The 14,724-nt window shown below is 36.5% G+C and overlaps 1 protein-coding gene across 5 annotated transcripts in view; it reads right to left on the bottom strand.

Annotated features, from left to right (window-relative positions):
• Positions 1-329: 329 nt before the first annotated feature.
• Positions 330-14,724, bottom strand: part of dok4 (docking protein 4) — a 46,977-nt gene continuing 32,582 nt past the window's right edge. For all 5 annotated transcript variants that reach the window (XM_008405018.3, XM_017304135.2, XM_081604952.1 and 2 more), the window contains 4 exons: positions 14,469-14,658; positions 12,571-12,709; positions 4,218-4,323; positions 330-4,111 (listed from right to left, as the gene is read on the bottom strand). In XM_008405018.3, coding sequence (XP_008403240.1) covers positions 3,969-4,111; positions 4,218-4,323; positions 12,571-12,709; positions 14,469-14,658 — 578 coding nt within the window. In that variant the 3' untranslated portion in view covers positions 330-3,968. The remainder of the gene's footprint in view (positions 4,112-4,217; positions 4,324-12,570; positions 12,710-14,468; positions 14,659-14,724) is intronic.

Here is a 14,724-nt window from a genome sequence, read left to right as displayed (position 1 = left end):
ACTTGAGTACTTGAGTAAATTTTTGTCTGTGTATTTGTTTTTTAAGTACTTTCTCCACCACTAGTTTTACCTTTCTTTTTTTTAACTTTGTAATATTTTATTTCCACAGTAACACAATATTTAGCACTGCTACATTGTTAGTTATTTCATGTGACAGTATTTTCAGTAAAAGTTTGAAGGAGTTCCAAGAGTGACAAGGTATTTTTTAAAGGCTGTTTGCTCACAAATGTACTCCGTGGGTAAGATACTTTATATCCTACAAAAAGAATTGGTGACAAGTGACAGAAAGCAGTGGCACAGCTCACTGACAGAAAGCTTTCACCACTGAGTAAGCAGGTAAGACTTTATTTTTCACCAAAACATGCATCTAGCATAAACAGTGTGATTGGGTTACAGCTAATTTTCATCAGTCTGGAGGGAGGTCACAGTCAGGAGTGAGAGGTGATAACGTAAAAACAGACTAACGCATGCTATAGCTTTGCTTTTAGCCTGAAGGACAACTGGCACTGCAGTCTCTTTCTGTTCTGCTTTTCAGCATATTTGTTCAATTACCTCTTTAAATCATCAGCAGCAGGTAAATGCAGCTTCAGTGGCCCAAAGGCTGTTTTACAAAGCGGTCAACATATGTCTTCTATCACTATCCATCAGTTCGGCTCAGTCTAATGACTGTTTCCTAATGATTTTAGCAACAATTGCAGTTTTTATGTATTTACAGAAACAGTCAAAGTCTTGTCAATGACATTTTTCAGTTATCCATTGATATTTTGGGGAGGGAACAGGAGGAGAAATTTCTGGAAATATTTTGGTATGAAATGTCAAAGCATTTTTTTTGCCAACATAATGACTCCTAATTTGAACTTTGAATTGTCTTGTTGCTGAAAATGTGCTACATAAATAAAATTGCCTTACCTTACCTTGCCTTGATGATCAAATACCTGACATTTTGTGGTGCTCTTGATTGCGTTTCTGTTTCATAATGTAATACAGCTATTGTGACACCAATAAGGAATGACTGTGGCTGAGTTTTTGGCTAACAGTACTTAATATAATAATTATATAACCAGTTAGTTGAAACACACGTAGGTTCTTAATTAGTCCTGTATTTTCACATTTGATGCAGTAACTGACTTTGATAAGTAGTGAAACAAGGTAGACTGAAGGTCTATGTTTCTTTGTGAAAGTATTCCCATTTCTTCATTGACAGACTTCAATGTCAACCTCATGGTTGAACCTCAACCTTCAATTGAACATCATGGTGTAACATGGTGTAGGGCAGTCCTTGCTCATCCAGGCGTTTCAGTCATAGCCAGACTGGACTTTCCTAAACTCTGTATTGGTCTTACAAAACAATTTACATCTATTTCAGTCTAAAAACATCAATAAACAACATTTGTTTCTAGGTTTATGAAACATTGTAGCTTTCTGCTACAGTTATTTTCTCCAGGAAAGCAAGCAAACACATCAACATGTGGCAGTGATTAAATCTACTGCCACAAAGCACATAGGAAACTGCAGGCACAAGACACTCTGGTGAATATGTTGTTATTGTCCAAACTGGTGCAGATTCATGCTGGCAAAGTGTGGACAGAATACCATCTGCTTGTACGAGGGGCAAGCTAGGTTCTGTCTGCATTTTCATTTGTTGACTCTTTCATGCAAAAACACTGTCATTTTCAAAAATGGAAAATAAACATTTCAGAATAAATAAATAGACTCATATAAAAGGCTACATAAAGAAGGCATCATACATAATAGTAGACTGTAAGTACACAGAAAACAGACAATTCACAACCAACATTGTGTAAACAAACAGAAAAATGCTTAGCCCTTTTTTGTTTATGGCATGGAGTGGAAGTTATTAATTTCAGCATTATTCCAGCTAAATCCTATTTTACAGCTTGTTCTGTGCAGATAGTCAGTTTGTTCCTAAAATCTGAAAAGTCATTTCAACAATCAGTGGCAAACACAACAGAATAGTTATGCCCTGTATTAGGAAAAAATCGTTCTCCTTTACACGTGTACTCAACACTGCACTACTTATTGAAATTGGGATGTTGTATGTCAGTCACTTTTCTGTTGAGAACACTGCCAAATCATGCAGTGGGTCTGCTTTAGGCTGATAGTAAACAGGCATATTCCCTTATACAGTCCTGCATGTTTGCAGCAGGTAATTTTTTTCTGTGCTCACCTGTAGTTGAGAATAACAGTCAAGAAAAACAAAGAAAAAAGAAAATGTAGACATCTCATATATAATGTAGAACTGCTTTGTGTGACTATTTCAGGATTTTGTTTAGCATATTTAACTGTAAACAATCTGGTCTTCATTCACATGAGCCTGAAGTTTCATTGATTCTGAGCAGGTACATTTTTATTATTTTGAACTGTCAGCCAATAGATAAGACTGAATAAACCAACAATCTTGGAAATCTACTTGGAGTTTGTTGATGTTGCACATGTTGGTAAAGTCAACCTTTCATTACCTGCTGGCCTTTCCAATATCTCTACATGAAAAATAAATGCACTCAAAATTCTTCATGCTTTATGTTGCTATAAGTAGATTATTTCATTTCATTACAGACCTATTTATCTTAAGCTTTTGCTTGAAGTTGGCTTACAAATGGATATGTGTGGGTGATTGGCTTTTCAGTCACCAGAGTCAATGTCTGTTCTACAAAGTATGCTCACAAGTCATCATCATCATAAATTTGCAAAGCAAATTAGACCTTGGAATAATGAAAGGGTTGTATAAATTCAGCACAAGACACATCTGCAGCTCTTACAAAAACTATTTACAATTTGTGCACATGTATAAAAACATTCTAGTGACAGCATCATCCTCTACTTCAAAACCTGCTTTAAGTGTCAGCAAACAGATCTTCCATCTGAAAGATCACATTATTTTGGACAAAGTCAAAGGCATCAGTCCAGAAGTAGAAAAACTAGGGATCTTCCAAATTAGAAAACTAATCTTTCCTTTCCAGGAGTAGCACAATCTATTTGGTGCTAGTAAGGCAAATTCTAGCCTTGGTCACTCCAAGACCATTGGTCTAACAAAACAGGCTTAAGAAAATTCCATGAAACCAATTTTAAACATCTAATCCATCTGATCCAAGGCAGCCCTAACATATACACACATTACAAACTGTGAAAAAGGAGAGAAAGTTAGAATATCATTATACCTCCATAAAAATAACTGACTTCTAGATCAAGGCATGCAGCTATAGCACAGTACACATTTTGCCATAAAAGCCTAAATATGCTTTATGCAATCTATCAATCTATCTTCCAAATGTCCACATGTCCCAGATTTCTCTTCTTTAAGGAAAAATCGTTCTCTCATTGAGACCCCGACTACACTAATGTGCAAACTATGAGCCAATTGTTGAAAACTTATTTGTACAGTTTAAACAACATCCTGTTAAATTTGATATACTTAGCAGCTAAACTTGTAAGTCAGCTTTAAAAGGAATAAAAAGCAGTTCCAGAGACAGCTTAAGTGCCTGGCTCAAAAACACACTGACCGGTGGCATGGGGAGGAAGCTAGAATGAAACTCAAACTGTTCTAACTGCAAGCTGACTACTTTTACAACTGTGCTACAGCTTCCCAAAGTTACAGATACTGAAATAACTGAAGATGAAAAACAAAATGTGTTTTTGTTTTACTTTACATTGTTGTAACTTGCAAATTCTGTTACACTGCTACTCACTTGGTTTGTTTTTCAAGAGATCTTGAGTATGTAAAGTAAAATGTAAAGTAAAACAAAAGATGAGCCCAGAGAAAAGATGAGTTTCTAAAATTGTTACAATTTTTGATTGAGTCTTTAAAACAAACTTGGTTGTTACAGAACATTACCACATTTCACAGGAAGTCATAGAAACTTTTACAAAACCCCAGGCAGAGCTGAATGTCTATGTTGGCTGACTGTTGAATACTGTCAATGTGTGCATGTATCAATATGCATTGTGTGTCACTGTCCTGGTAATGTAGGAAAGTGTGATGGCACAAGTGTATGAATATGCGCCAGGGACTGTGCTTGTGTATTTAGGGTCAACGTGGTGTGGCCCTTAGCTGGCAGATGGATGGACAGTAGTTCCTCTTCAACACCATCAGCTACAAAAGAGTGGGAATAGAGTTGTTAAAAGGCAGTTCATGTTTTTTATGCCATACCATTGACAATTGATCAAATATTAAACTGAAAGAGTTGAATGTGACCTACAACTTCCAGGGTCCATGTCAGTCTGGTTTCCAGTGATATGGTGCCAATATGCAGACCGGGGTAGGATGGCAGTTGGTGTACATGGGTAGGAGCCAACCTCTGATTCCTTAGACAACATTTAGATGTCAAATGCACATCACTTTTCTTTCCCAAATTACATATTTCTCAGTGTAGGTTTTGTTATTGTTGTTGAATGTTGCATTCCTTTTCATTGTGTAGTGTTTTGGCCAAATGAAGTGTAGTGTTGTGTAGTGTTTTGGCCAAGATGAAGTTCATAAACTACAACATTCTTTATAACTTTTAATGAGACCCCATGCTTTTACATGGATGGTTTGGTCTCTACAGCAAACCACAAACAGAAGAAGCAACTTTATACTCTCCTATATTTCTAGATGTATCATAAAATAAACCTGATTTGAATCCAGCTTAAATTCCAGTCTACTCATCCAGACCAGCTTAATACTTCATTTCTGTATATATTAAATATACAGACATGAATATGGAGAGCCATTTCAGCCAAAATTAAATAAATAAATGTGTGAAATAAATAGAAAATGAGTAAAATAAATCAAAAAGGAAGAAAATGAGTGAAATAAATGAAAAAAAATGTTAAATAAATAACTTAGCTTTTTCATTAACCCAATTTTTCATATTAATTTCTCAATTTCCTTTTTTTCATTAATCTATTTTCATTTTCCCATTTTTCATTAATCTATTTTTCATTTAACCATTTTTTAATTTAGCTTTTTCATTAACCCAATTTTTAAATTATCTATTTTTCATTTATCCCTTTATCCGTTTACCCATTTTTCATTCATCTATTTTTTATTTAACCACTTTTCAATTTCCCTATTTCATTAACCCAATTTTTTCATTTATTTTTTAGATTATCAATTTCTCTTTTTAATTTATATATTTTTCATTTGTCCATTTTTCATTTATCCCTTTATCTATTTACCCATTTTTCATTAATCTACTTTTTAATTTAACAATTTTTCAATTTCCTTTTTCCATTAACCTGATTTTCTATTTCCCAGTTTCATTAATCAATTTCTCATATATCCCTTTTTATTTACCCATTTTTTAAATCTATTTTTCATTTAACATTTGTTTGAAAAATTGTTAATTTTCCCATTTTCAAATTTCCATATTCATTTAGTATTTCCTTATTTTTTTATTTATCACATTCTATTTCCCCGCAAAACTTGCAAAAAATAAATGCAAATGAGGAGAGGCACGTCATCAGGCTACAACTTCCCTAATTGGTTGGTTAGCGTCACACCCATACTTTGCTTCAAGAAAGATGGCGACCTACTAACGGGTTATCAATAAGCTGAAGCTCATTAACTTCTTTAGAAAATAGTGTTATTACTCCTGACTTTAGTTCTCGTGTGGCCGCTCAGACAGAACGTGTTTCAGTTGGCGGCTCTCATGGACTCAGAGCTTCACCGTCGGGAGTTTTTATAGTTTGAACGAAGCGGCCGCTGAAGTTGGCTTACGATTGAAGGTTCGGGACACCTTCGTAGCTACCAGCTGTGATCCAACTATAAGGAGCAGATTTTACTGTACATCGTAAGTGAACTGCAATATCCAGAGGCAACTCTATGGAGCATCGAGCTGAAAGAATGAGAGTGGAGATCCTTGGAGATCTGCATCGGAGGCCATCTTTCAGACATGCACCGCTGCTGTCCGTCCAGGATCCTCCGGTTGCCCAGACGTTACACGGTAAGCTACTACCGCTGATGTTTGTTTTCCAACTACAGTCATATTTAATCAATAGGGCTCAATTACGATCGCGGAAGGTTTTGAGTTTATCACGGCAGTAGGTGACAAACTGAACGTCTCCAGGATGTTGAGACCAGCACGTCCTCTGATCCAATACATCTTATTAAGGATAAAATCAACAAAACGTGTTCAAATTAATGGCCCAACAAAATTAATAATCTCAGTAATTATTGTTTAAACAAGGTGTGTGCATTTCGGTACCATTACAAAAGTAAAAAGGGACTCAAAGACCCTGATGAGCAGAGCAAAGATTAAATTGGCTAATCAGCCACCGCTGTGTTCATGAGAGGAGATGCTTGTTAACCGAGAAATAAATATGAAGCCTGAAAACCTAATATCTTAACGAACTGAATCCGTTGTGTTTTTAGTTAATCTATGCTGGGTTTGTGGGGCGCAAGCGGTTGCCACGGCAACAGGTTGATTAAACTACAGTAATAAGGTAGGAGAGGTTTAGAGTCGATCGCCGCTATTTTACCTTTGTAAACAGACAACCTGAATACAGTGACCTTTAGTGAGGAGAATGGATAAAAGCTGAACTTGTGCTACAATCTTTGCCTCTTGGTTATATTCCTGAGGTGTGCCAAGTGTGGCCCACATGCATATGCATATAATATATAAATAAATATGACTATTAATTTAAGTAGTTCTTTGTGGATGTATAACTTAGTTTGCCTGTTTTTGGTCAACATATGTGCCTCAACATTTGGTTACTGTTCCTTAGAGGTGGACAGAGGACCCACAATTTATACTCCAGGAATAACAGTAGCACTTCAACATGTTTTTACTCAAAGTAAAAAGTAGCTGAATAAGAAATTACACAAGAGTAAAGAAGCATTTGGTAAAAAGTGTATACAAGTACTGAGTACCTGATCAAGTTATAAATTATTTCATATCTTAAAAAAATTACACAACTAGAAGGCCCAAAATATTATGTTCAGTGGAAATTTTGGTATTTTAAAGACAAAATTAAAAATTAGTTTAAATAATAGTGATGCTTCATAATAAAATGACTTGAGTAAAAGTAAAAAGTTCAGCATAGTAAGAGTATTCCTAAAAGTTCATTTGAGTTTCAAAAAGTTACTCAACTATATGAGTAAATGTAATTAATCACTCCTAAACTCTGCCCTGCTGAGGGAACAGGAGACGGAACTGTTAAGGAAATAAATTAATCTTGATATTAAACATTGTTTCAATTAACAAATAAATCATAACACCCAGAACATATTCTGTTATGTTTATTCAAGGGTGAAGGAACAGAATGAGTGTGGAGATTCTGGCTGAGAGGGACCAGGCCTGACACGGCGAACAGTGAGGAGAACCGTCTGCACTGTGAGCAGCACCAGAACTCCTGATGGATCTCCTTCAGGAAGAAGCAGAGAGACGGCCGACCTCCACAGAGAAGAGTTCACCCAAACATCAGAAAAAATGAAGGCTGGTGCTCAAACAGAACAGCCTCTTTTCTTAAACCCAACACACACAGGGTGTTGTGGCCCCGATTAAAAACCTGCTAACTTCAATTTAACTGAAACACAGAACATCCAGAAATGTGATGAACTTCTGCTATAGAGTGAAAATGACACAGTGAGATGAAAACATTTGTCTATATCACTCTGTTATACAGGACATTAACATTCTACATTTTAAAGTGTTTGCTCCAGAGCACCTGATGCAAACGATAGCATTAGCTCATCCATCAGACATTTACTGAGGCCAGGTGTGACAGAAGGAAACACCTGAAACAAGCAGGGCAGATGACCTGAGGACTGACTGGTTAAATTATTTCATTGACACTTCAGATTGCAAATTTCTATTTGAAGGCGTCCGTAAATGAACACAATCATTATTCAATAAATCAAGCTGTGTAAAATAACTGCTAGGGTTGCTATTAAGAACCAAATGTCATGTTTGTTCATTTCTACGTTGTCATACATACAAGGTACTCTACTCACTGTTTAGCTTCATGTTGAAGAATCTTCAGTGTAATGAAACCAAAAAATAAAACGGGTCCAAAACTTTCAATCTGTAATCTATTTTTGTAGCTTTGTTCTATTAAGATTGTTTCGTTTATTTTAAGCCACAAACAAATGATCCATTTTATTGTCTCTGGGACGTGAAAACATGAGATTTGATTAAATTAGAATTTCACAGATTAGAAGGAACACAGATTTCATAATAAAACATTGTTTATTCAAAACGGTAAAATACAGACGGTTCATGCATATCAACGATATAAGAATAGCCACATTTTTCTTAAATGAATGTGTCACCAGTGCATTTGGCCGAGTGTTCCTGCTCCAGAAAGCTGAAGGTCTCTGGTCATCCTGAAGCTGTGAGCCCACTGGGAGTCTGAAGGGAAACACTGAGACCAGAGGCCTGCAGGATGGCCTGCATCTGAAAACATACATGATGGAAACATTAATGAATGTACTGCGCCCAAAAGCTGTACTTTTGACCTGGTGGCGATGGAACCAGTTATGGTAGATCTGAACTTTGGTTTGTTGACCTAAATATGAGAAACTTCAGACTGACAGGAGTTAGGTTAAAGCCACATCTTGTGAAGTTGGGATATTTTTCCTCCAACAGGATCCAGAGGAATCGCAACAAACCAGAAGTTGGACTAGAATTTATTTCAATGTCATTTGTGAATGTCAGCTTCTCATTTTCAACAGTGGAGCTTTAAAAGTTGAAAGGTTATTTTGGAGAGTTTTATCGCATCAATATTTCCACTAAATAAATAGCATGTTTGATACAGGAAAAGCCTCTCAGACTCAAAGCAAGATGCCAGAGCGCACAAAACTTTAAAAAAATATTAATTTAATTTCACATAATTATCGCGGTAGAAGCCATTTGTTTGTTACTTAATGAAATATAGTCGCAGATGAACGAGGTAGTTAGTTCAAGTTTGTCGTTTATTGAACGTTCATAAACTACAGCAGCTGTGATGCATCCCAGCAAAGGTAAAACAGGGCGATCGACTCTAAACGTCTCCTGTTTAATGTCATTTAATCAACCTGTTGCCGTGGCAACCGCTTGTGCCCCACAAACCCAGCATAGATTAATTAAAAACACAAAAGATTCAGTTCGTTAAGATATTAGGTTTTCAGGCTTCATATTTATTTCTCGGTTAACAAGCATCTCCTCTCATGAACACAGCGGTGGCTGATTAGCCAATTTAATCTTTGCTCTGCTCATCAGGGTCTTTGAGTCCCTTTTTATTTTTGTAATGGTACCGAAATGCACACACCTTGTTTAAACAATAATTACTGAGATTATTAATTTTGTTGGGCCATTAATTTGAACACGTTTTGTTGATTTTATCCTTAATAACATGTATTGGATCAGAGGACGTGCTGGTCTCAACATCATGGAGACGTTCAGTTTGTCACCTACTGCCGTGATAAACTCAAAACCTTCCGCGATCGTAATTGAGCCCTATTGATTAAATATGACTGTAGTTGGAAAACAAACATCAGCGGTAGCTTACCGTGCAACGTCTGGGCAACCGGAGGATCCTGGACGGACAGCAGCGGTGCATGTCTGAAAGATGGCCTCCGACGAAGATCTCCAAGGCTCTCCACTCTCATTCTTTCAGCTCGATGCTCCATAGAGTTGCCTCTGGATATTGCAGTTCACTTACGATGTACAGTAAAATCTGCTCCTTATAGTTGGATCACAGCTGGTAGCTACGAAGGTGTCCCGAACCTTCAATCGTAAGCCAACTTCAGCGGCCGCTTCGTTCAAACTATAAAAACTCCCGACGGTGAAGCTCTGAGTCCATGAGAGCCGCCAACTGAAACACGTTCTGTCTGAGCGGCCACACGAGAACTAAAGTCAGGAGTAATAACACTATTTTCCAATGAAGTTAATGAGCTTCAGCTTATTGATAACCCGTTAGTAGGTCGCCATCTTTCTTGAAGCAAAGTATGGGTGTGACGCTAACCAACCAATTGGGGAAGTTGTAGCCTGATGACGTGCCTCTCCTCATTTGCATTTATTTTTTCCAAATTTTGTGGGGAAATAGAATGTGATAAATAAGAAAATAGGGAAATACTAAATGAATAAGGGAAATTGGAAAATGGGAAAATTAAATTTTTTTTCAAACAAATGTTAAATGAAAAATAGATAAAAGAAAAATGGGTAAATAAAAAGGGATATATGAGAAATTGATTAATGAAACTGGGAAATAGAAAATCAGGTTAATGGAAAAAGGAAATTTAAGAACTGTTAAATTAAAAAATAGATGAATGAAAAATGGGTAAATAGATAAAGGGATAAATGAAAAATGGACAAATGAAAAATAGATAAATGAAAAAGAGAAATTGAGAAATTGATCATCTGAAAAATAAATAAATGAAAGAATTGGGTTAATGAAATAGGGAAATTGAAAAGTGGTTAAATGAAAAATAGATGAATGAAAATGGGTAAATGGATAAAGGGATAAATGAAAAATAGATAAATGAAAAAGAGAAATTGATCATATGAAAAATAAATAAATGAAAAATTGGGTTAATGAAAAAGCTGAATTAAAAAATGGTTAAATGAAAAATAGATTAATGAAAAATGGGTAAATGAAAAATAGATGAATGAAAAAAAGGTGATTGAGAAATTGATAATATGAAAAATATATAAATGAAAAATTGGGTTAATGAAAAAGCTAAATTATTTATTTAACAATTTTTTATTTATTTCACTCATTTTCTTCCTTTTTAAAATTTATTTTACTCATTTTTTATTTATTTCACCCATTTATTTATTTATTTATTTATTTATTTATTTATTTATTTATTTATTTATTTAATTTTGGCTGAAATGGCTCTCCATACATGAACACTAAAGTTTAGATCAGGCCAAAAATATCCAACCCAGCCCAAGCCCAGGGGCATGGTGTCCAAGTTCAATCCAAACTGACTAATTAACTTTAATCATGGGCCCAAGCCCAAAATTAAACAGGGCATATTATTTTAATTAAAATTTTGCAGCGTTTTTTTAAATTTAGACAACCATTTGAATAGGCAGTATAACTTCTTCCGTTTTTAACATCTCCCAGTTCCATTTATCGCTTGTTGTAACATCAGAATGAGTCAAGTGCATATCAGCTGGGATATGTGACTGATAGGAGCGGAGCAGGTTGTTGCTGCATTGTGCAGTGAGTTATGCTTGTTACAGTCTAATAAACTTCTGCCCCTTACTTTCTTTCCTCCCTCAACAGGGTAAACTGATGGCTCCTCTATTTATTTATTTATTTCAAACAGAGAAAAAGTAAAAACAAGAAAGAATAGAAATTACACAAATTATCATGCCCAATTGACATGCAATTATCTGTTCGACAAGAAGCAGGTAGAAGATACAAGATTATAAGTAGATCAACACATGTCATGGATTCTGTGTTTTCCTCTATCTCTTTTATCCTCTTCTATCTGCTTACATGCACCGCTGCAGCTTGCATAACCATGCTTATGTATGAGGGGTTCTGGCCAGGAAAAGACCAGAACCCCTCAGCGTAAATTACATTGAGAAATAATGAGATTTGGTTATATATAATAACAAGCTTTAATGCCGAAAAATAATCAAATGTTACAAGCCATACATGTCATATAAATGGAACAGATACAGAGTTACATTCACCGTCCAGCGCTGGGCCACACTCAACACATCTTAGGGATGCAACCATTGAGGCAAAGACTGTAGCACGAGTTTAGCTTTTTATTCTTCTCTGCAGTCTGTACCCTCCCTAAAGGGTAGTCTAATCAGTTTCAGTCCTTTTACATATGACTCCGCCAGTCACATTTGATAATTTTTCAGCATTAAAGCCCGTTATATATAACCAAATCTCATTATTTCTCAAGGTAATTTACACTGAGGGGTTCTGGTCTTTTCCTGAAACTTTTTAACAAATCTGGGTGGAACACAGAGACAAAAATTTATGTCACACACAACTTTACATTGTGCATTCTTGCTTGAGTTTCTCTGTGCTGGATGTCTTGCCCTCCTTATTAAGTGTACCACAGAAACTCAAGCCCAACCCAGACATCAAGCAAATAATTTTGACTGGACTGAGCTCAAATTTTGTGTCAAGTTCTAAACTAACCCACATCTCCTCTTGGGCTGTGTGTGTATGCGTGTGTGTGTGTGTGTGTGTGTGTGCGTGTGTGTGTGTGTGTGTGTGTGTGTGTGTGTGTGTGTGTGTGTGTGTGTGTGTGTGTGTATGCGTGTGTGTGTGTGTGTGTGTGTGTGTGTGTGTCAGCCAGGTTGTTGTGATCTGTGTTTTGTGTAGTTATTTTTGAGGTTTTTCTGTGTCTAGATCTGTTTTCCCTTGTGAGTCGCTGTCTTTCCTGTTGATTGTCTAGTTCCCTGGTTACCCTCCCTGTGTATTTAAACCCACTTGTCGTCTTTGTCTCTTGTCGGTTCCTCGTCTATTGTTCATCGTGTATTCTGCCGTTTGCTAGATTCCTGTGTTGCTTGTGTTCCTGAGTCATCTTCATTAAACCAATACTGTTATTATGTCAACCTGGGCCTACCGGCGTCTTCCTCACCTCCACTATCCACAAATCATGACACAGGTTCTCACCCTTCTGTTTTTCTCTAACTCCAGCAGAACCTTTTTGTGCTGCTCAGCGATGGCCAGTGTAGAGGAGTGGACCCTCTGGTAAATCTGCTCCCCCTCTTTGGTCTGGAAGGTGTAGAGGCCTTCACCACTATCACACATCCTTCACACAAAGACAATGCTGTATTAAGCCAGGATATAAAACAGCACTAGCTAATGTACTGGAAATTTAGCAGTCATTTCAGAAAAAAATGTTAGAATTCAGAAATGGAATAATGTGAAAAATATGAAATTTTTCATACATTTTTTTGCAAGTTACATATTTGAAACAATCCACAATCCATGATTGCTACTTATAGCTCTTGAAAATTACATATTGTTGTGTGGGATGCACAACAATATGCACTCATTACCGTTATTGTATTAGTATTTTACAGCACTTTGGTCAACTGTGCTGATTTTAAAGTGCGTTAGAAAATAAAACTAACGCACTTTGGAATGGTACACCTTTAATTGTACCATTCCAATTAAAGGTGGAATGGGAGATTAGTGATCGACCAATACTTAAATGTGAGCGACCTCTCCAGGGTGTACCCCACCTCTCGCCCGGAACATTAGCTGGAGATAGGCACCAGCAATGGATGTTCAAATACATTTAATTTTCATTTGATTTAATTAATATTCAACAAGCTGGATAGAGAATACACATTGTGCAATCACACATCTGGCAGATGGATGCATGTAGCTCACACTTGTCAATTAAATTATGAACATAGACCTGGATGTTGTGTGTAATTAAATGTTTCAGGGTTTTGATATTGACCTGGAGGCTGAATCTATATTCAGCAACCATTTTGGAGACTGGAATTACAAGCTGCAAATTGAAGTTATCAGAAATTGACAAGATTCTCTCAGCAAAGGAGGATGCACTCATTCCAAAGTCTCAATAGCTCTTCAACATGCTGTCAGCTCCTGTATAGTGAGATGCACTCAGTTGAGATTTCATGTCAGAGAGTATACGTAGTTAGGATTTTTTTTAAATATTATTTTAATTGTTACTAACTGATTTAGTTACCTCCACAAATGAAGCCTGGGCGAAAAGTTGAAGATCTCTTCAGGTTTGCAACAAGTAGCAGGTGTGTGAATTCTAATCCATAAAATGACGGATGTTCTTCAGATTTTCCCGTCACCATTTAAGAAACCCAGCAATATATGGAAAATGTTCCTCTAACAAGACTCCTGTCTCTACCACTCCCATCCCAGCCTGGAGTGCCTCCAGCTGGCTGTCCAGGCTGAGGGACCTGCCCTCTGTGCTGGAGGTTTGAACTTTGAAATTTTTCAGTTTCGTGAACAGACCCACAAGTGAATGGAAAAATTCCCGACATCAGAACTTATTTGACAGATGTGTTTCCATCTCCTTTTAAAATAATAAAAAAAAAAATGAAATTTTAGTCAAATAAATCAAATTGTTGCACAATAGTTTGCACATTTTCTGGTGATTAAACAGAATTTAAATTCCCTTTGCTGAAATTTGAAAATGTTCCAAAAATATCTAATGATATATAAAAGTGTCACTTGTCTTTTATTTTAAACTTGGCTTTAATCTTTGATCTTTTGCATTAGCTAATCAAACATGATAAAGTGTCACTCAAGGGTTCAATATCATTTTCTTAAAAAGTCAAGTAGTTACAATTCTGTGTTTATGGATGCCCACATCAGTGAGTAGTGCATGCATACCGCAGAAATCTCACACGTACTACAACACACATTTAAAGTGCTATAATAATGGGCAGTGGCTACACAATCATTTCAGTATCTCTACTCCAACATATAGTTTGGAAACTGTGATTATATGGATAAGTTTAGTAATAATATATATATATCGCCTACTTTTTGCCACTGTCAGCCCTTCCAGGTCTCACCGTCCGGCTTCAAAAGTGAAGCGAGTGGCATCACGTCCGTAGCGCCGGAGAGAGCAGAGGGGCCAGGTAATCAGCCTGGTGCGAGGGTTGTGGATGTCCCACAGGTATATGTTCTCATGGGTTATCTGCATCATCCCCTCCCCATAGATATCCAGGTTTGGACAGGGAAGGAGGAACACATTGAAGCGCTCTACAAGACATAAAATGCCAGGATAAAAGGAAACAATATTTTCTAAGGGAAGACATTTGATCAAAA

This window comes from Poecilia reticulata, chromosome 3 (genome assembly GCF_904066995.2).
Source record: "Poecilia reticulata chromosome 3, P_reticulata-male-v2, whole genome shotgun sequence".
Taxonomy (NCBI): Eukaryota; Metazoa; Chordata; class Actinopteri; order Cyprinodontiformes; family Poeciliidae; genus Poecilia; species Poecilia reticulata.
This window is presented reverse-complemented; position numbering and strand designations above follow the sequence as displayed.